Source organism: Seriola dumerili, unplaced genomic scaffold, assembly GCF_002260705.1.
Source record: "Seriola dumerili isolate Sdu_G_001 unplaced genomic scaffold, Sdu_1.0 BDQW01000674.1, whole genome shotgun sequence".
NCBI classification, from domain to species: domain Eukaryota; kingdom Metazoa; phylum Chordata; class Actinopteri; order Carangiformes; family Carangidae; genus Seriola; species Seriola dumerili.
This window is the reverse complement of record NW_019174929.1, coordinates 1,267,389-1,289,946: the sequence shown is the minus strand read 5'-3', so window position 1 is coordinate 1,289,946 and position 22,558 is coordinate 1,267,389. Positions and strand designations below refer to the sequence as shown.

The 22,558-nt window shown below is 40.2% G+C and overlaps 1 protein-coding gene across 3 annotated transcripts in view; it reads right to left on the bottom strand.

Moving 5' to 3' along the window:
• Nucleotides 1–22,558, bottom strand: part of sbf2 (SET binding factor 2) — a 94,129-nt gene that overhangs the window by 27,954 nt on the left and 43,617 nt on the right. For all 3 annotated transcript variants that reach the window (XM_022765350.1, XM_022765351.1, XM_022765352.1), the window contains 10 exons: nucleotides 21,008–21,116; nucleotides 20,521–20,634; nucleotides 20,073–20,150; nucleotides 19,634–19,747; nucleotides 18,655–18,783; nucleotides 18,281–18,379; nucleotides 17,881–18,085; nucleotides 17,526–17,635; nucleotides 16,609–16,758; nucleotides 9,755–9,823 (listed from right to left, as the gene is read on the bottom strand). In XM_022765350.1, the coding sequence (XP_022621071.1) occupies nucleotides 9,755–9,823; nucleotides 16,609–16,758; nucleotides 17,526–17,635; nucleotides 17,881–18,085; nucleotides 18,281–18,379; nucleotides 18,655–18,783; nucleotides 19,634–19,747; nucleotides 20,073–20,150; nucleotides 20,521–20,634; nucleotides 21,008–21,116 (1,177 nt within the window). The remainder of the gene's footprint in view (nucleotides 1–9,754; nucleotides 9,824–16,608; nucleotides 16,759–17,525; nucleotides 17,636–17,880; nucleotides 18,086–18,280; nucleotides 18,380–18,654; nucleotides 18,784–19,633; nucleotides 19,748–20,072; nucleotides 20,151–20,520; nucleotides 20,635–21,007; nucleotides 21,117–22,558) is intronic.

Below are 22,558 nucleotides of genomic sequence, written 5' to 3'. Positions count from 1 at the left end.
CCACAGCACTGTTACTGTAAGTTGTGTTTTGTTTCTGGTTCATGGGAGTTAATACATCAACCATTCGTCTTTGAGATTCGGATGGAGGAAAAATGCAGGTAAAACATCTTGAAAAATGGAACCACGCTCTAAGATGTTATTAGACATTTGCTGAAGCAGAGTATCCTGCTGCTCTCCTTCTAATATTAGATTACAAAAATGAAACTACTTTTTTAGGAAATCTGACACTTATGAGGTCAGCAGATTTTCATGAGTTTTCAAGAAAGAGCCTAGGATATCATACTGGTTAATGACAGAGGACAACAACATCCCAATTACCTAGGTAAAGGTATAAACACAGAAAACAAAGGGTGGTAACTTTAAAAAATATAAAAAAAAAAAAAAAATGTATTCACCATCTGTCTGAGTATCAGGCAGAAAACAAAAGTCCATCACACGCAAAGAGAGTAGATAAGCATTAACCACTAGAATCTGAGGTTGATACCAATTTTATTATTTTAGAGTTAAATGAAGACTAAGGGCCTGATTGACTAAAGCTTTGCGTGCGTAAAAACGTGCGCAAACGCGACAGCACGCGCAAACACATGTTGATGCTCATCTACCAACCGGGCGCACCGAGGATCGCGTCTGTCAGTCGGGCAAAATAACACGCGCTATCCATTTTGCGCTTCTGCCTTCATGAATATGCAATATAGGAGTGCCTGCCAGAACGCGCAAAATATTGGGAGGAGTAGATGCAAATAGAATCATTTTGCGCAATGAGATTTACCAAACCTCAAACTAATTGCGCTGATTATTTTTGCGTCTATATTTAGCACGTTTGACAGTCAAGTCTTAGGCTACCTGGCACAGCCGTGCGCACAGATGGCTGCGGTCATTGTTGCAAGGAGGCGGCGTAGGCACGACAGGCAACGGAGAGAACCATCTTTTCTGTTCGTGTCACTCTTTCTGGAATGGCAGAAGAAAAAATAATCGAGACATATCGGTTATCCGGCGATGCAAAACAAAAAAGTCATTCGTTCAGAGTTCAGAAAATCCTTAAATAATAAATGTTGCATCATAATGTCAAGTGTTTCTTGTTTGTGCTATTTTGACAAAACCAAAAACTCACATTTTTATGCACTAAAGCCCACTTTCTTTTAGACATAGGAAACATTTAGTTCGGCCTAGTTCCTATCATTTTTTCCTGAAACTTAAAACAAATGAAAACGCACACACTTCTGCGCCCCTGCTGGAACGCACAAACAAAAAAAACTCTTTTGGCAATTACGCTTTTCCATTGCACAGCTAAAGAACGTTCATGACGCACGTTCATGTCTTATGTGGTGTACCTGAATGAATTAAAAATATTCCCTCTATCCCAGTAATCTGCTCATCACAGAACGTCAGCTGCACCTGCTGTTCAATGGGAGACAGAGGGTCCTCCTCCGCCGGTCCCCCACCTGTTTTATTTGCCGATTTGTTATTCTGTGCGATTTTTTCCTTTGTTCTTCTACGAATGTCTTGCCACCTTTTCTTCATTTCATCCGGTGTTCTTTTGGTTTCCCCCACAGCATTAACCTTGTCACAGATTGCCTCCCATATTGCGTTCCTCCTAATAACGGTTAAATTCCTTTGCTATAACTCAGAAATGTGCTTGTTTGCCTCTTGTACCATCACCTCCAATTCCGGTCCAATTGGATCTGCTCATTTGCATTCGCCACGGTTAACACCCTTAACTCGCGCAAAATCCTCATTTAAATAGGGCCGGCTCGATCACTTCTGCGCCTGTAGTCAATTGCGCTGTTAATCTAAGTAAATCACTCGCAAGGCCCAAACAGGCAGCGCGCGCAATCTATCCGTGTGCGCACGCAATTTAGCGCTCTTTATTTGGGATCTTAGTAAATCAGGCCCTAAGAGTCTACAGCCACGTCGACTGTACCCACCATGGTGGGCTATATTTGGGCACAGCGGTGCCGTGAGTTCAATATCTGAATCTGATAACAAAATATTGTAGTTTTTCCAATACAAATATGCTGTTAGTGGTCTGTGGTGGAAAAAGTATGTGATTGTGACACATCATTTCTAGATGACCTAATTTTTTCGGTCTGTCCTACATTATACCTCATCTTTAAACTATGAATCCAACTCATGTCTTTCCAATCACTCCTACTTAACACACATGTCACCTGAAATGTACAAGTGGTGTAGCCTCACAGTAGATCATAAGGCAGCACTAGGATGACATTAATGGGAGCTTGGTTAGATTAACAGTTTTCTCTCTAGAAACAGATGATTATACTAACATTGCTATCAACAGAGCAAACGAACATACCACCTTAAATTGAGTGTGAATCAGGCCAGAGAAAGACAAATCTGCAGTGGTGAGAAATGCTTTGAAGAGAGGCGATAATGCTAGAAAACCTGGCGCTGCTCACGCTAATGGGCTCGCAGATTGTAGAACACAGGGTCTCTGGCCTTGTTGTACAGAGAAGTCAAACTTGAAGGATGGACGTGAATGAAAAATGGTCATAAATAAATAAATAGTGACAAATACAATAAGAAGAAGTGCAGCCCTTTGAATAGTAGTGTAATACCTTTCCGTCACAGGAGTTTGTTACATGGCTCGCGGCAGATGTTGTGCGAGTGCGTCTTATATGATTATGTAAGGGCATCTATGTGTGTGTGATTTGTCTATGCTGTCATTACACAGCCTGGATGTACTTTTTTGACTTGTCAGGTATGTGCAGGTCATTTTGACCGAGGTCAGTGTTTCCTAATATGATAATACATGGAGCTTACAGAGACATCCACAAGACAGATGGTCAAGGAGGAGGACAGGGAAGGAGAGAAGAAAGCAAAGGAAAGGGAGGAGGAAGGGAAAGTAGCAAGTGAAGATGAAGGGGAAAGAGGGAGTTTACAAATATCAGACCCATCTGGCCATGTGACTTGTGAAGAGGAGGAATGCAGACTTCAGGGAGAAAGGGTGAAGTACAGGCAGAAAAACCACTAGGGGAGACAGAAAGGAGAAAATGCAGGGCGCAGGTCAGGCTATCAGGATTTGGGATCTTGTTTTGAATGTTGGGACATGATCCCAAGGTTCAGAGTATGATTGACGGCAGCCTCCAAACATCAGCTAGACAGCCAAACTGCATCACACATGTCAACTGTGTCTCTCAGGGAATGAGAGATGGTTTCTATGGGAGTGTATTCTTGCATGCAGACACAGAGTGAAGACTGCAGTATCTGATATGTCACCAGCCTTGGGGCAGCAACATTATTTACAAGTGTTTTGAGAGAAATCATAACATTCCTGAATTGTAGATACAAAAACAGTCATTATTTATGGACAAGTCCTTTGTGGGAATGCATGCCTGACCTGTACCCAATCCACTTCCTCATTTTTGCAGTTTTGCATGACTCGGTGTATTGTGAGGAAAACTATATGCATCCTAAAACCATGAACTCAAACAAATGTATTTACAGTATTCAGTCACATAAAACAAATAGAGAAAAACATGTTGAATGTCAGACTAATAAACAGCTCCATCATGGTATCCATAGGCCATAACTATGCAAAAACACCATGTACAAGTAACATAAATGTTCCAAATGAAGTAAACATAGATAAGTCAAGAGCTGAACATTGTGAGATACACAAGAGTCACGTAGTACGTAATTTTCCTCACGAAGACATGGTGGAGAGCAGTTTTACGGAGTCGGCTGCCAAATCCCCCCCATGCATAAACTACGGCTGAAAGAATGCTAACACTCTAGCGTTCTTGTTGTGTAAGTCATCAAGAATTGTGTTTGGGTTTTTCACTTGTTGCTGTTTTGGATCTGTGTTTACCCGGACAGAGGCATTTACTCTAGTGACACATTCAAATGTAAGAAGAAATATCATGTGGAACCACAAAGGGAAGAATAACAACATATCCAGACGTCATTGACAGTTCATCTCCTGATAAACCCACTCCTCGCAAGATAATGAGTGCCAGAGGAACTATCCGCAGATTAGAGAATAACAACAGAATGTAAAAGCTCACCTTTAACAAACGGACACTGTGCAAATGTTGTGGAGCGTTTAGATTAAATTTACCGACAGAAACCAAAAGACTCCATCCATGTACAGTCTAGGCCAAAAGATATTTTGCATATCAGCTCAAAATTCTTTCTAATTGTTAACGAATATCTATCAAATACTGCTCCATAAGCGTCTTAGTTTGAGCAAAACATTCAAGAAAGGTCACGCTGAGGGGAAACCACAGAAATGGGAAAGCAAAACATCTGTCTATAGAATGTGGGTCAATAGCATAAGCCGTTCATGTCAACATATGGGAAGCAATGAAAGTAAACACAGTCTCTATCCAGCAGATTCTGGGATCAGACGGTTGCAGTGTGAGGGAGCTTCCCACGTTCCCCGACCTGGAGACCTAAGGGCCATGGGGACAGTACCACTGTAAGCGTGACCGAGTGTAAGCTTGCCAAAGTCTGGCCAAGAATACTAAACAGGAACTTGACCAATGTCTGACTCCTGAAGTTGACCTACCAGTCTTTCATGTGCAGTGGCTAAACAGAGGAAACCCAATAGTCTACATTTTTCATTAGAACATTTTCATAAGAAATATATGTTTTAGTTTGTTTGTTTTCTTACTGCTATTGCAAGGTTTTCAATAAATGTTATCTTCTGCCATGGGAGTCTATGGCAGCCCCTAGAGCCATATGGTAAAAAAGTTTGAAATTCAGCACACTGATTGGGGACACTCCCATGATGCTTTTCACCCAGTTTTCATGTCTGTGACTCAAATGCTCTAGCGCCACCAAGAGGTTAAAAATGGAGGTAATTTCACTTTTGAACTTCATGCCCTGTTTTTAAAAATGAGGTACCATTAAATTCCTTGAATCAGACCTGATGCCATGTCATGCCTGTGACATCAATTTCCTCCTGATTTAATTTTCTGCCAAATTGGATTGTATGTATCAATATTCCTTGGACAAACTTTGTCAATATTCACTAAAATTGGCGCATATGATCTTCAGACAAAGCCTCACAAAAATTATGACATGGACATTTTATTTGTGAAAGCATTCAACTATAATTGCACAATCGAAATTAGCGGCAATGGCGCCAAGCAAGAAATCAAGTCATATCTCAGCCAATCTTTAATCAACTGAGATGAAACTTGCCGTAAGTGCTTACAACCATGCTCTTGACATAATGACATCATGTTTCCATGGCAACTCTAGCCTGCTGGGCTGGTTGGCCCCTACATCCCCTGGTAGGCCCCACTGCTTGCAGCTATATTTCTTATGAAGGCAAAAAATGTACACTATTGATTAAAATGTGTGGAAGACGCTTCAACACTAGCATTTCAGACTTAAAAGAATATCAGAAAGTAATTTAACTTCAAATCAATTTAGATTTAAAAGTCTAAAAATGTGCAGGAAATCAAAGGGCCAATACGTCCTCCAGTCCTGCTTATGAGTCTGTTTCAAGATTAATGTCAACATGCAGAAACTGTAAGTGGGTCAATGCAGGAAATACAGTTTTGAGCGGGTAAATGATTTGATTCATAGCTCAGCCACCCTGCTTCCTTTCCTTGTGGTATTTACAAGTAGCCGAGCCTTCCTTACAGCAATGGCTCTATACTGACATACTTTACTGCAACACTATCAAACCACTTCCAAAGTAGGGCTGTCATGCAGTATTAGAAGATTACTCTCCAAATTCAGTCCAGTTATGTGAGATTAGGTTCAATTAATCATCATCTGGAGTGCGTTCTTTCAATGAGACTAAGGGACAAATGCAGCATGAAAATAATCTAAATAGTCTTTGTTGGGTCTTTACCAGTAACACACTCAAGAATGTCTAAAAAACCACCCCAAAAAAGTTAAAGACACAAATGGCTGTTTCATCAGTTCTCAGGATACAAGTTAAATATTCACAAAAGTGAGCTCTTCCCCATTAATAACAAAGCACTAAGATTGGACCTCACCAACCTGCCATTCAAAATTGTCATAAGTAAGGAAATACAAGGAATTATTTCAATAGAACTTTATCACTGTTAAATCAAATTAAACAAATGTGGACTCAGTGGTCTTGTCTATCCATGTTTCTTGTGGGGCGTATCAACAATCAAAATTATTGAAAAAAACAAAAAGAAACAAAAAGAAAAAAAGATCCTACCTAAATTTTTTAGGCTTTGTCAATTTTGATCCCCAGATCGTTTTTCAACCAACTAAATTATCTCATCTTACACATGGCGGGGTTAGCATCCTCGTCAAAAAACCGAAGCTACTCGTGGTCTGGCCCTCTTTTTATCTGTTATTGGGTGCTGTCTTGCATTCTCAGTCTCACTTTTGACTATATGATGACAATAGGCCTATTTCTGCACTATGATTCCCGCTCCCTCTCCCCTCAATCAGGAACATGGTGGTCAAACACTCGTTAAGAGTGTGGGCTCAATTCAGGAAATATTTCGACTTACACAGCTTCTCTCTTTTAAGCCTTATTGTGTCAAACCTTCCTTTCAAAGCACCTGCTTGGTCATTTTTTAAGATATCTGCAAACCAGACATTATATGCATTCTTAAGTGGCCAACTCACCCGTATCAACTGTTTTAAATCCATCTCGTAAAAGACTTCTTTAAGCCCTCTATGATATGATGATGGGCCTAGGGCGTACATACCTGGACAAGCTCAGAGCATCCAGATAATAATCTGTATCTGACAGACATATAGGATTGTCTGGTCTTGGCAGAGTGGTGGGCTATACTGAGGGCATAGTACAGAGGAACTGTGAAAAACCCCAATAAAAAAAAAGAAAGAAGTGGCCATAGTCAACTATTCTCACATTCTTCTCATTGACTTTCATGGTCTTGCATGTACCAACTATCATGTACAGTATAAGCAGTTGTTTTAAGACCATGCTAGTAATCCCACAGAGGTCATTACAGAAGGGTAAGACGAGATGGTATGTTCTGATTATTTTAAAGGTTTGTAAAAACAACTGCCTGTTATCTAAACACTTTGCGTTATTTATGCCTCAATGTCATGGAATATACTGTTCCTTACAAAATGCAGGCATGCCATTCATGTTACCAAACTTACAAGGCTACATTTTATAATACTCAAATTTGCAGACGAAGAGAAGCGTTGTTTTAACTTGTCCAGAAACATGTGAAACAGGGTATGATGGATCAATTGTAAGATGCCAGGATCATGCATGCCTCTCAGTCCACACCCATGATGACAGCTGCTGGGATGCTCTATTACTGAGCATTGTTTTTCTCACATTTCTACTGCATGATCCTTGCACCACTAAACCAGAGATTACAAATAATTTTGGCAGATTCCCTTCTGACCTCACTTTACTTTTCACCCTTTGGGTAAGGCAGAGCTCAAGCTTGTCACCAGTTCCAATCATCTGTAAATTACAGGGAAAATCTGTTGCATTCTTGAAATATCCTTTTTTCTCATGAATTGAACAGTGCCAGACAAGAAATTATTTATATTAGTCTTACTGAAACAGCAGATAATCACTCCATTGTGTAATAACTGTGACTTACGATAAAAAATTATTCTTATAAAAAAAATTAAACAAGCATGCACCAAGATACGAAACTTAGAAATAATTGATTAATTTTCAGTGCTGGTGGCCTCTAAGAGAAAGAAGCAAAACAACATATACAGCTTATCTAAGAGAGTTACATCAGTCTCGGGCATGTGAACTGGATGAGTCATTTGGTGGTGGAGAGCGAGCCAGGTCCCATTTCAGCCCATCAGGACATGGCACTGGTGCCCGACAAAAAGTCAATGCGGACAGTTGTGTCTGTCCCCATAGCAACGAGCAAGCTGTGGGGACATAGTTGTGGAGAGCAAGACATCTACCCTGTGTTGATAATGTGGTTTGGAAGCCAATCACCATGACTGGTCCTTTACACTTCCATATGGTGGTTTTAACATGCTGCTCTGTGCATGTAAATACTTCGGGATCAGCAAAGGTCAAAGGTTGAGAAAGCTCCCTCTGGCTATTCCCTGCCCGCAACCTTCTCTATAGTGCAGATAACACATGCAAACAGCCTTAAATTTATTCGACTTGGAACCATAAATATTGAGCAGGACATTTTATAGTCGAACTAGAATTGCCGCCAACCAGCCAAATTGTAGGAAATATGGTCACAATCTTCTCTTCCAGCTTTGAATAATGGCCAGAGGTGTTTTGCAGAACATTATGATGTCACAGTGAAGTTCACCTTTGACCATTTGGATGTAAAATTTCCTAACTTCATTTTATCCTTATACACTTGAGTTCATTTGTGTGATAATTAGTGTTAGGTAGAGTTATGGCCGGGGGTCACAGTGACCTTTGACCACCAAATTCTAATCAGTTCATCCTCGAGTCCAAGTGAATGTTTGTGCCAGATGTAATGAAATTCCCACTGGGCGTTCCTGATATATTGCATTCACTAGAACATGAGGTCACCATGACCTTGAACTTTGACTTTTTCCCACCAAAATTTAATCAGTTTATCTTTGAATTGAAGTGGATGTTTGTGGCAAATTTGAAGAAATTCCTTCAGAGCGTTACTGAGGTATCACATTCACAAGGCCAGAACCAAGTTTTGTGAGGTCACTGTGACCTTGACCTTTGATCACCAAAATCTCATCAGCTCATCCTTGAGTTGAAATGAAGGTTTGTGCCACATTTGAAGAAATTCCTTCAAGGTGTTACAGAGATACTGAGTTCAAGAGAATGGGATGAACAGACGTACCGACAATCTGAAAACATAATGCCTCTGGCCCTGGCTGTCGCCATGTCCCCATACAGAAATAACTGCAATAAGCTGCACCACCAGTCAAACACTGGGCAATGTCCCGACCTGCTCAGTGTAGTCTAGATCAGTGGTTCTCAAACCTTTTCACATCAAGGACCCCTTAACTGACATAAATTAGACCACAGACCCCCATCTGATAAGACGTGTTTTAAATATTTTATTACAGAAAGGGTTTGAAACCCATGACCAAAATAGTCATACATTCTGTCATTGTGTTACTTATGGACGGAATTATAGTGAAAATAAATGATTCCCCTTTTTTTGCTGGGGACCCCTAAGAACCCCTCCAAGGACCCCTGGGGGTTCCTGGACCACACTTTGAGAACCACTGGCCTAGATTTCTTAATAAGAAATACTGTTAAACATGCTCCTGCTGCTTACTTCTGAAAAAAAAAAGTTAAACAGAAAACTGTCCACAGTGAGGTCTGCAGACAGTTTTGAGTGTGGACATGAACCTGAAGGCAAACAGCGGTAGCTGCTTGGATTAGTGGCCACAAAGTCACTGGCGCCTGTTGACAATTATCCTGAATAACTCAGGCATTTTCCCTGGAAACTCGCATTGCTTGTTGAGTTTTCAAGGGTCATTTGTCAATGTTTTGAGCAGCTCAAAAAAAAAAGAAATGAAATCATCTCAAATTTATTGGTGGTGACAACAGATTCAGCGGCTCAAACTGCAGTATCTGTATGGCTAGAAACCACTGGGTTTAAATGAAAAAAAAAAGGTGAATTGGAAAGTGGTCTCAGACTTTTGGACCCCACTGTACATATGTATTTTTGTTGGTTGTACTGATCCTTTAGATGTGAAATTGAGAGGTATAGGGCTACACATTATATATTTAACCGAGCCATAGTTTGAATGCATAATAATGAAAATAGGAGAGGAATGGAAGCGTTGCGTTGAACTCACATACATCCTTGTTTTCAATTAATTTCCTTACCCTGTAAAAGGCTGTTGACAGGGGCAGCAGTGCAGCAGCCATCGTGTACTCTTCTGAGCTGGAGCAGTCCTGTGGGCCAGACAAGAGGGGAGAAGTGAGAGCAGGGCACAACACAGCGGGACACATGTTACAGAGCTCTGTGAACACCTTTTCACTGGAGCCCCAAAACAAGCAGCAGTGGTTTCCCACAGAGAGATCACACACACTAGAATCAGAAGGAAAGTCCGCTGATGACATTTCTATCAGCTTTTGTAATTTAAAGGAGAACCATTTTATAACTGCAACACTGAATCTATTTTAAAATGAAAAGTTATAAGAAGAAACTGTATGTTAGCAATGTAGCGGTGTGATCTGGGGAGAACACTGGAGGGGGCAAAGCATTTTCAACAAACGTAACTTCCTGTTATATAAAGACACTCTGTCTTGTTAAATTTCAGGGCAATGCACAAAAAAAAAAAGGTCTGCAAAAACCACTCACTCTGCTCTGCTCAACTATTAGGACATATGCTTTCAATAGCCTTATATAATCCCTGCCCTGACACAATTGTTAGACCGTTCCAGTCTTCAATTTATTGGTAATTTTATGTTTTGCATTCCTGAACTAGATTGCCATACAAGTCTCATTCAAGAAAATCACAAGACGTTGCATAAAATCCACTCACTTTGGCCATAAAACGCTTTGTCCATTTATCAAAAGTCCACAACTAGCCAGAAAGAAAATTTAATTCTCTTTTTTATTTTGTTTTTTAAATCAGGGAATAGTTGAAGATATTCCCTCTTTGACATTTACACACCATGCCAAAGTGTCTTTGTATCTGGGATTGTTTCAGGTCAAAGAGGCGGCGCTTAATGGTGCTTTCAATAGAATGGTATTAAGATGAATAGTACATTAAGAGGCTTTGAGCAGGGGACTTAGGGGCCCAAACTAAACTTTTCCTACAGAGATCACAGAGAATGATGTGAACAGGAGTATATGAGAGGAGGATGCGAGTTGGACTTGAAAGCACTTAATTCACAGGAAATTGGTACTTCTCTCTGGTAAGCTTTGTTGGGATTTATTTGTTGAACTCTGCAAATGAGAATGGCCAGAGGAAACTTGATTTAGGACCATGTACAAAGAACATCACTGATTCTGACATGGTGCTGCACCTCATAACCCTCCGTGGGGCCTCATTGCCAGAAAATGTGTACATCTCAAGCATTTTCTTTTTCCTTCTTCTGTTTTTTTCTTTCTTAACAAGGTTTCTCCTTTAATATCACATGAAAATTAAAACACACACATAAAGAAAAGTTCCTTTACTGAGTTTTTCTTAAAAGTATCAATCTTTCATTTTGGTGGGAGAGATAGGAAGAAGAATGCTGCGCTTCCCGATAATGGTCCTCAATGGGGGCCTCTATTCCTGCCATTCCTCGAGAAAATAAAAAACAAAAAACAAAACCAAAAAAAACCCCCCAAAAAACAGACACACACACACACACACACACACACACACACACACACACACACACACACACACGCACACACACACACACGCACACACACACACACACACACGCACAAGAATGTAGAGAGGGGAGAAAATGCAAAACACAAGTTCCACAGCCACACATGAAAGTCTGGCCCCCTGTCGACTAAGCAACATACTTTCCGTTTTATTTTTCTTGTCGCTAGTGTTTTTCTTTGCAGTTATTTGGGCTGTGGTACAATGTTCCAGCTTGGAACGGGACCAAAGCATTGTTTACCAGCATCCTTAACAATGCTGCAGGTCACAGGAGTTCATGGACCCCAGTCAAAATAGAACAACAAGTGGAAATGCACAGGCATAAAAGTGTGAATATCTAAAAACCAGCCTTATTCCGATATAAAGAGTGACGTTCAGTAATGTATGTCATCAGTTCATTGAAACAGAAACTTATGACGACAGACATTTTCAGCACTGAAAAGGAAAAAAGTTTCAGATGGAGAAAACCTCACAAGCTTTGTCCGAAGGCTGCTTCAACACGTCATTTCTCATACAAAGTGACATTATCAGGTTTACTTAAGCCCCACTTATTATATCTACATACTTCCACCTTAATCTCGTGTAAGCAGACAGAGAGGCTAAGTGACAGCTCAAAAGCTTTGGAGGTCAACTAACAAAGCATAACAAATGAAATCTACAGCAGGTCTGCAATTAGACTCAATGAAAAGGGAAAAAAGTAGCAGAGCTGTTGGTACTCTAACTTCACAAAGGTAAGACTATTGTCTTTAGGACTCCATCATTGTCATAGAGCTGAACAGATCCACATGTTGCAGGGTGGGGAAAATATCTTAGCTTACTTAGGATTTAAAAATGGAGGAATAGGAGGGTGTTGTGTATCCCCACATTTGTTTGCGAGGACATCCTGCTGTCTTCCTTTCCTCCTATTATTTATTGTAGTCTCACCATTTTTTCCTTCTTTCTTGAAGCTGCAGAAGCTATGTTAGCTATGATGACTAACACAGCCATTCCGTGTCAGACACGTATACAGCGAGCAAAAACAAGAAGCTTGAGCATGTGACACAAACGCTAGAGGATGTGAACAAACATCAGCTTCCTGTGTGTTTCAGAGATGTTAGTACTTTCCAGGAAAGCTGTGAGAAGAGCTGACTTGCTGGCATGCTTTTATGAAACTTCAGAGGTTAAGGATATACAAAAAGATGTTTAACTTAGAGGGTGCTACTATTAATTGAGTCATTAATAGAAAGAGGAATAAGCCACATAGTTGACCTCTGTGCTGTCAAGATGAGCAACAAACAGAGATTCCATAGTGAAAGCATGAAATCTGATTAACGCAGATGTTTACCTGGCCATACTGGTGGACATTTGAGAGAAACAGTTATCTGAACATGGGAATGATGTCCAGTGCAGATTCCCAGTGACCATGTTACGTAAGGCAGTCCATCAAGGCCACGAAGGCAGACAGGGGCCATGTTCTCACAGCAAGAGACTAATTCATGATCCAAATAATGTAAAAATGTAATGAAGTCATCTATTGACTATTAAAGGAGATGTTCAAAGTGATGAAACCAAAGCAGGAAGCCTTTAGGCTCCAAGGGGTGTGGGGGAATGGGGAGCACAGACTCAGTTGGTGGGGAGGTAGAGTTTATCAGACTTCAGCAGTCTGCAATTTAGTCAGATAAAATGCTGTATAGTGCTCAGACTTTTCCATCATCTGTGTTGAACGCATGTCCTTGCACCCTGTTCCATGTCAGACGGTCAAGCTCAGGATTTTGCAGAACTCAGGGACTCCATGCTGTTGCAGCCACTTCCCATGGACCTCCTGCCCTATTCTCTCTCAACGTAAACTGCCATTTAGAGCGTGCTTTTGAGCACCATCATGAGGCCCTTGGCCATGAGAGAGCAGAGCACAGAGGGCTCATAATCCTATCTGACAGGAAATGGTTGGGATGCCAGGATACATCCACAGCAGGGCTCATTCCCCCACATGGCTTGCGCAACGTTTAGTTCTAAAAGCTGGAGCAATGACGAGACGCACGCACACACACACATACACACACACACACACACACACACACACACACACACACACACACACACACACACACAAACAAATAAAAGTGCAATTAACTCAAATGGCTTAATGAGGGTTGTTACTGTGCGTGATTCATGGCAGAGAAATGCCACAAATGAGGATTTCAACAGATGTTTAAACAGGAAAAATAGTCACTTTAAACTTTCGGACCATATCATCTCAATCCAGACAATGTTTCAACATTGTTTTGTGAATTAGGAAAAAAACATAAAGACTGAAAAGCAAATGAATACATTCTGACAAGGTACAGTACCACCTGATTCTAATGTCCTAACCTTTGACCTATTTTACATTTTTGTACCGCGTCCTGCAGTTAGGCTCCCCTGCGTACCTTTCAAAGGAAAACACTGATTACAACCAGACAACAGAGCTGTCACTTAGCCTGAACTTGACAGTTAAATGATAAATGTTATAATTGGCCTCATAATAATGATGTCATTGCAGATCAATGTGTCACATCAACATATATGCCAGAAATCCTAATGAGGCAACATGCTGTCATTGTATAAAGAGCAAGCAACATTTTTTGCAGAATAGGTCACTGTGGCTTTGTTAGGCAATGAAGGATCTCTCACACACACACCCACACAACTTCTGACAATGGTGAACTCTATGTAATATCATTTTGGGGTTCTTACGTGGCTGAGCGTTGAAAGAAAGGGCAGGATGCAGAATATGAAAGTAATTACTGGCCCAGCAATTTACTATTTTTATTCCTTTCACAGCTAGTCTGAGACAAATCACTCACAACTTAACTGAGACCAAGAAATGAAAGCCAGGAACAAATGCTTGGCTTCCATCGTTAAGTAAGAAAAAAATGACAAACAATGCACAATAAAATCTAAAATAATAATAATAATACCCCCCCCCCCCAAACAAACAGGAAGCTATGAGAGAAAAGCTGACTATATGTTATCCCATGCTGCATTTAAGTACACTCCATATCAAGTCCCCTCTACTTGTGTAAAATTATTACTTTTTCACCCTTTATGGCTGAGGATCACATATACATTTTAATCTATATCAAAAGTTAGGCAAGACAGACCTCTCTCACAGTATCTTATTATGAGCCGTTATTATGAACAGATGCAATCAAAAAAGCAATGTCAGCATTACCCCCAGTGTGGGTTTACCAGCTTGTGTTGCAAATAGCAGATAAAGTACAGATTACATCTGCATTTTTCCAGATGTGCATGAAAATTACCTGTTTTTATGGAATCTGTCCTTGACTAAATAAGTTCTGTAAAACTTGGACTAGATGTATTTCATATTAATCTCCTCAAGGCACCCCACAGGGAGGTTTGCTGCAGTGTTCATCATTTCATATTAGAGCTCATTTCATGTCCAGCTTGGAAAAACAAAAAAATATACATATACTATATAAATAGTATATGCATGTGTGTGTGTATATATATATATATTTATACCTGGATATAAGAGAGCACCACAACAACTGCACATCAAAACAGTATGCAGCTTTGCTACTTTGTAGTAGTTAGAGTTAAACTACAATTAAAGCCTTGACTAAAGAGGTCATGCAAGGGAGATGGTGGCTTTTTGGCTTTTCAACAAATGCACATCATTGATAAACTACAATACAGAGTTCATCTCCCGGAAATGAAGACAGTGAAACACTGCGAAGCATAAAAAAGGAGGGTGCAACAAGCTTTCCTTTTTATCTCTTCCTGCATACGTCAAAAGGCATACATAAGTAAATTTGTGAATCAGTAGCTTTTTCATGCATAACTTCTGTGATCCAAAGTCATCAATGCTGCACTTGGTTTCATTTTGACCTGTTGTATAATTGCAGAGCAAATGACACGTCAAACCTTGTGTGTCCCTGGCCCAGGCAGATGGTGGGATTAAATGGCTTTCTATCATTTAAGGGGGGGGGGGGGAGAGGAATGTCTGGAATCTGAAGCCACTCCATAAAAGCTGCTCTCTGCGAGGACTGCTTAAAATTATTAAAATCCCTGGAAAGGGCTGATTCAAGGCAGTAAAACATGAGGAACTACCAATAAAGACCTGCTGCTATGGTTGAGTGAAGCCTCACTGACTGTTTACGAGCTGCACAAAAACACATTACTTACTCACTTTGACAAGTAGCCGAGGCATGAGGGCACCATGAAGAGACAAACATACTATCTGATAAACAATGTTGGGACACGCTGCCTGACTGTTGTTAACAAAGATAAACTTGAAAATGAAGGGAAAAAAAACATTGAAGAGGAGAGGTTGGCTTGTGCTACACAGGTTATGTGTGCTACTGCCACACATAAACAATGCTTTGGCTAAATTAGAAGAAGTTACAGTTCAGAAAAAATATCATCTGCCGAACATGTGAGGTATAGGGCTAAAACATTCAGAGACGGATGACTGTACAGTGAAATTTGGCATCAGTTTTAGATAATGCTTTGTCAACATATTGGTAAAACTCTAAATTCTTAGTATGTGATTGCCTCAGTTAATTCTTTAGATCAGTTTTGGTCACATGTTGAGGAAGCATAAGAAAAAGCCATCTACGAACCTTGACTGTGGTCTGCTGGCTAAGAAAGCTTATTGAATCAATCTTTCAACAATACTCATAGCAATATTTTCTTCAAATTACATTATATTCTGTTTGCTATGATAAGAATAACACAAAAACTCTGAAATGAGATTCACTTTCACAGTTTGGATAAGCCTGCTGGACCAAAACAGGTCAAATGGTCAAAAGGTGCAACTACTGCACATCACAGTCTCTGATGTATGATGCAATTTCATTGAATGTTGCATTATGTCTGGGGTGGGAACAGAGTGAAGCGTAGATGTAGTTTTTCTCTCCAAATTTTTGCTTTCACAGCAATTTTTGATGAAGAATCTAAAAACCATTGACGTCATTGTTTATTTGTTTTTTTTATTTTATTTTTAAAATGATCAATTGATCATTCAGTCTACCAAATGTCAGAAGTGACTCACAATTTTCTACAGCCAAAGGTGACATCTTCAAATCAATTGTTTTGTCTGTCCAACAGTTCAAAATGACTTGAACAATGACTTAAACAATCAATTGATTATTAAAGTTATTGTTAATTCATTTTTGATCAACTAATAGATTAGTTGACTGATTGTATATCAAGATCTTGAAATTACAAGAAAAAAATATCTAGACTTTTTAAGATGTAATTTGCCTCCTCGGCTGCATGGACTATTACTACACGTTTCCCGTCCATTTACAGTACGGACGCAGCAGAGACGAGTGTCTGTAACTTGTGTTGGCATGACTGGCTCTTCCTTACCTGGAGGGCACAGTTCATCATACGAATGATGTAGTCAAACTGTTGGTGGTCCATGATGGCGCGGTTCTGCTGAACATGAAGACTCAGTTCCTCAGTCAGACACTGGCGAGCTGCCTTGCCTTTCAGTGCGCGCAGTGCAGCCGGCAGTGTCTGTTAAGTAGAAGGGGGACAAAAGGGGTTTTAGAAAAGAAAAAAATACCTCTACATTAAGTGGCTGACCTGACATGACAGGTTGACTAGAAACAGACAAGACAATTAACAATGTGTGATTGCTCAAAAAATGGGAAACACCTTTGCTTCTTGAGAAAGCAGACCCTTATTACACAGATAAAGAGCGATGGTTTTATTTTGATATCTATTCACTGCTTACAACAACACTATGTACCAACACAGTCCTTCCAGCTACTTTGACTTGCTGTATGGTTATGCTCACAATTTGGCAGGGAAGAATTTACAGGCTCATGGGGTGTTCAGAGGATGCATGCTATACATTCTTACATTTGCACAGAGATGCATGCCTGTACTATATAACTCCTATATGAAGCCACAGGGATACATAAAGTAACTGGCAACCATCCCATTTTAAACACATTGGCATATTGTGCAGAACGTTCACCTATGACTTCACATGGGGCTGCTATGAAGGAAAACTGGAACTGACATCAATAGTTAATGCTTAGCAAAGTTAGCAAGCTAATAACATGGATTCAGAGTGCGTTTTGGTACAGGCTCTAAACATTTCTGTGTCTGAGTGCCTGCGTGTCAGCTGGAAGATATTAGAATGATAAAAGGTGAGGAGAGATACACAGCTCCATAACGGCTTGCTGGAGTGGAATAACACAAAGGACAGATGCCTCCAGTTAATGAGCTTGTTTAGAGGTTGATTAGCTCCTCTGATGAAAGACACTGTGCATCACCTTTTCAGTCTCCAGGGTCTTGTTATCAAAGATGAAGGAAATGCAACTTCGCACCACCTCCAGCCTGCGAGCACTGTTAAACACGGAGCCACTTTTTCCCATAATGGACACTGGAATGCAGGAGATGGAAGAGGAAGAAAATCAGGGAGAGGAATCACTGCAGGTTAAAACAAAAGATGCTACAAACATCAAGGACATATTTAGCAGATACCAGTTATGTTAAATTTATCACTGTGTGAAATTTCACACCTAAACCTAAACCAGGTATTTTAAGTCTAAAGACTTTTAGTCAATGTTCATATCAACGCAGTGCAGAATATATTGTACAATGACAGGTGTTTAAAGTTGGCCATACCAACAGGTGGTCCAGCAGGTACAACACACTTCCTTTCAGGTCGCACAGAAGGAGGTGCACTGCTGTATTTTGCCACACCCTCCTGCAGCAGCTTCTCCACCTTTTCATCAGCCAGCAGGGGGAAGGGTACCTGGTGCACGCGCAGGTGGGACCCCTCTGATGGTCGAGGCACTTTCTGGAATGCCATGTGGGGGTTCGGGTTCTCCTACAGCACATCCGCCAGGGAACAACATGAATTAATAGGATACACAGTTGTGTATACACCAGTCAGCCGCAAAATTAAAACAAAAAAATGATTGGTGTAAATCAAAACACATGTTTAGCATGCTAAAATGAGGACATCTGCTCTATACGGTACAACGACAGAAATGTAGTTGTGGTTATGTGCATGAAGACTTACATTTCTGTACAGCTGCTCAGAGAGTTCCCTGATGTGCTTCTGCAGCATGACAGGGCCGACCTCTTCTTCCTTAAAGCTGTCAATGTCTAAGGCCACCAGCTACAAAACAAACAACCAACAAAGAAAGAAAACAACAAAACAGTAATTATTGCATCATCTAGGCAAATACATTCAAATACAGTGTTCCTGCAGGACCATTAGTGATAACTGATAGTAACCTTATCAAACAGATAATCATACACAGATCAACTATATTTGAGCAGTCCATAGTCACTTAAGTGTAAAACAATATTTGCGTATGAACTTCCCCACTTAATAGATTTAGAGTGAAGGGTAAAAAGTTCAGCTTTAAATGGAGCATCGTGGTACAGTACCTCATCAAAGAGATCACAGGCTCTGTAAGGCGGACCTCTCTCTGAGACAAAGCCAGCGAAGGCCATGCCATCCAAAACCTTGGTCAGGAAATCATTCTCAATGAGGCCTCGCTGGCCCAGGAAGGCAGTCTGGATAATGTCAGAATTAGAGCAATTACAATCCGGCACAGATGGGAGCAATGTAATGTTATTCATATGGATATACTGTAGACTGAAAAACAAGAGTGATCACAGCCATTTTTAGATCAAGATTACAAAACCTTCAAACATATCTCTGCAGGGAGGGGGGGGCTCAGACTGAGATCTTTTATTGTTGAAATCATGGATAAGTTCTACAGCATGTACAAAGAGGGAAATAAATCTATTTACAAATGACTACATGCAAATGAATTTAATTTACTTTATGCATAATTATTTGTGCTTGTGGGTAGAAGAGATAAAACACAGTTCTCTCAAGCCTCCTCCACTAAGCGATACCAGGCCACTAAGCAGAGCGTTTGTTTATAATGTGATCCATGTGGGGTACTTTGAGGATGATGTGCTAAGGGGTTACTATGGAGACACCACAGACACGAACAAACAAAAACCCCAGCACAAAACAAAAATGTAAACCTAATACTTTTCATATGGCTCATTGCCGGGCTTTGCCCAAGGTTGCGGGACTGTGTCCGAAGCTTGCATAAACAAAAGGATAGCATCACAGAAGAGTCATGGAGCCTCTACGACACATTTAAAACAACATGCGTACACAAACACACACTTTATAAACCCCTGACAGGTTTATGTGTCAGGTCTTTACATGTAATTCCACACTCCCTGCTGGACTCTGGCTAAGACATTCTTGGCAGATTTAAAGAACAATGTGTTTGCTGAAGGGCAATTGCTAAAGAAAAAGAATCTAAGGTCACATATCGGGGAAATAAGGTTTTTGAAAAATCGGAATTTCTACAGTGGGAATTCCCTTATGTTGTTTTCTTACCTTGTGAAAATGAATAACTGGTTCAGAATGGATGCGGATGAGCTGCAGGCAAGACCTGTAGCCCTGGAAGAGTTGTGCAAACAGCCTGAGAAAGACGGCCCTCACCTCTTTATCCTGGAACACACACGCACACGCACACGCACACGCACACGCACACGCACACACACACACACACAGACTTCATCAAACATCTATGCCACATTTGCAGTCTCATAAGTTAATTATGCAACAGACATGTTTTTTGTCTTGAGGCTAATGGGTTACAGTCAGTTGGTGCCCTCACTCCAACGCTAAGCTTTTTCCGATAAGATACTTTTTTTTGATGAAGGCAAACATGTCCTCCTCATGTGGGAGGAGGAGGAGGACATCATTTCTCATAATGGAACACCCTGAGGATCACGAATGAAAGAGGGGGCATGTAATAGCAATGCTGACTTACCAACAACTTGAGGTTGGAGGGGGCAGTGCGAGGCGGAGGGAATGCATTGTCTGCTATCTCCAGATCAGGGTGTAAAACCTAAGAAAAAGAATTTATCTCCAGATTATTGATGTTTTCATTTGGCACACGCTTTTATATAGAGAAATTTGCAATTACTAAAACAGCAACATAAGTGAATGATGGCTAACGAGATAATTCAACATATCAGAAAGTATCATATAATGTAATTAAGAAGGTAAAGCAAGAACATCACTTTTACCAGCAGTCACTGAGCAAGTTTCTGTATACGAATACAAGAATTACTTTAGTAAGTACCTTGTGTGTGTATTAATGTGTTTTTCTTACTCACTTCAAATGTCATCATATTGTCATTATTTAAATAATATGGTTGCACCTGTATGAGTGTGTGTGTGTGTGTGTGCATGTGTGAGTAGGTGTTTGCGTTTACCAGAGACAGGGAAGACTGTGTTTGGTGTAACAGAGGTTCAGGGAGCAAGGACAAGTGGATACACTCAGGGATCTTTATTGTTCCTCCATCCAGGTCAGCAATAATAACATCCAACTGGTGAACACACATAAAAACACTGACAAATCAGGTCGCTTGATTGCAGCTGGAGTGTGTCTGTGAGGTACAACACGTATGCCTGACGGGGTTCAGCCAAAAGCAGCTAAATAAACATCTTGTAGGAGGGCAGTCTACTTAGTCTTCATGTGTAAAAACTTCCTGAAACCAAAGGGCTTGTTATGGGAACACTCTTGCCAGTATAAAGAACAAACAGTAAAATGTCATAATGCATCATCACTTTTAGGATATCAAAATAAACTCTTAAAGACTCCAAGATTTGTTAATGATTCACAGGTGTTTGGAAGTAAAGTTTATGATCCTCAAGCTCTGCACACAAGTAAGAGGATGCACATGACACATCGACACTCACCAGATCCTGGATTTCAGTCTGAAACATGGAGTGCACGCCAATGATGAAGGGAGTGGGTGAGCTTAGGACCTCCAGCAGCCGCGAAGGTAGAATAGGGATGTATGGGTAACTGAAAACATGAGAGGACATTAAGAATTAAATCAAAGAATATGTTCAATAAGACTAGGAAGACAGATAAGGAAGAATTACTGGATGGCTGAGCAACTGAGAGCCTAAAATAAACTTCCCTGCAGGGAAGTGGATGTGGTTGACTGGCTGCTATTATGAAATTGAAACTCAAATGAGTGAACTCGCATTGAGTGATAAGACTGCAATAAAGATAGAAACTGGCTATTGCGTGGCTCTCATAACATTCATACATTCTGCAATGTTATCATTGACAAGTTCTGGAAATTTTACATCATCATCAAATACCAGAAACTAGGGCAGTGTGACAAAATTACGCTAATACTGATATTAACAACACTGATAGGGTGACTTCCACAGAATATATATGCATAACGTGTCGAGAAACACAATCAATGATGAGGGAATGACCCCAAATTGGCAGACGGATTCATATGTCATTTCACTACAACAGTCAGATAATCTCACATCACGATATTGATATAATTATATCAGCCAGCTCTTCCTGTAACACTTAATTAGTCATCAAGACCAGGATTATGTATCATTCACCTGTTACTACACCGAAAGTGTAAATTATTGTTACTGTTATTAGTGCCACGGGTGCTCAGCTCCGAGGCACTCCTCTACAGCTAGAATAGCTGAGAGGAGTGCCTCGGGGCGGAGAAAGTGTCTTTTTTGACATATTTTTAAAATCTAATGTCAGGTACTGTTACAGGTCTATTATACACTGGTAACACATTTTGTACCCTCTGGGGTTCCTCGCGTCCAAGAAAGGACACACAAAGAAAATGCTATAAAATCATCATATATCAATATTTTTTTCTGCTTTTTTTTGTATACATCTCTTAAACCACTTCAGTTCTGCTCAAACCTACCAAATGTTTATTAGTTTTCAGGATTTTAACCCTTTAAATGCCAGTTTGAAGACATGTTGCCTCTTGTTTTATTAAAAAAAACAACACAGAATATGAGATATTTCCCACATAATACATGATGGAGGGATGTGACATTATTTTATATCAGAGTCTTTTATATCAAGACATTTCTCAAAACCAGAATATGATCAGGGTGACTTTTGAACACTGGAAATAAATCATGTACTCATCCCGGCAGTAGCCCCCGTGGCACTCAAAATTTCCCTGGAATTTTCTAGTTATTATTATTGTTGTTATTATTGTTATTATAACAATAACATTGCCTAGCATTACAGTTTGCCACCAGTGTCCTGTGTGTGAATGGTCATGTTTAATGGTCATGTAATATTGAGTAGAAAAATTACTTCTACAATTTCTGTCACAAGATAGATAGTGGATCTGTTTCATAAAAGAGAAGGAAACTGATCACTGTAAAAATGAAAGGCTCTTCTAGGGGAAGTGAATTCTACATATACAGTACAAGGTTAAATAAAATGTGACCTTTAAG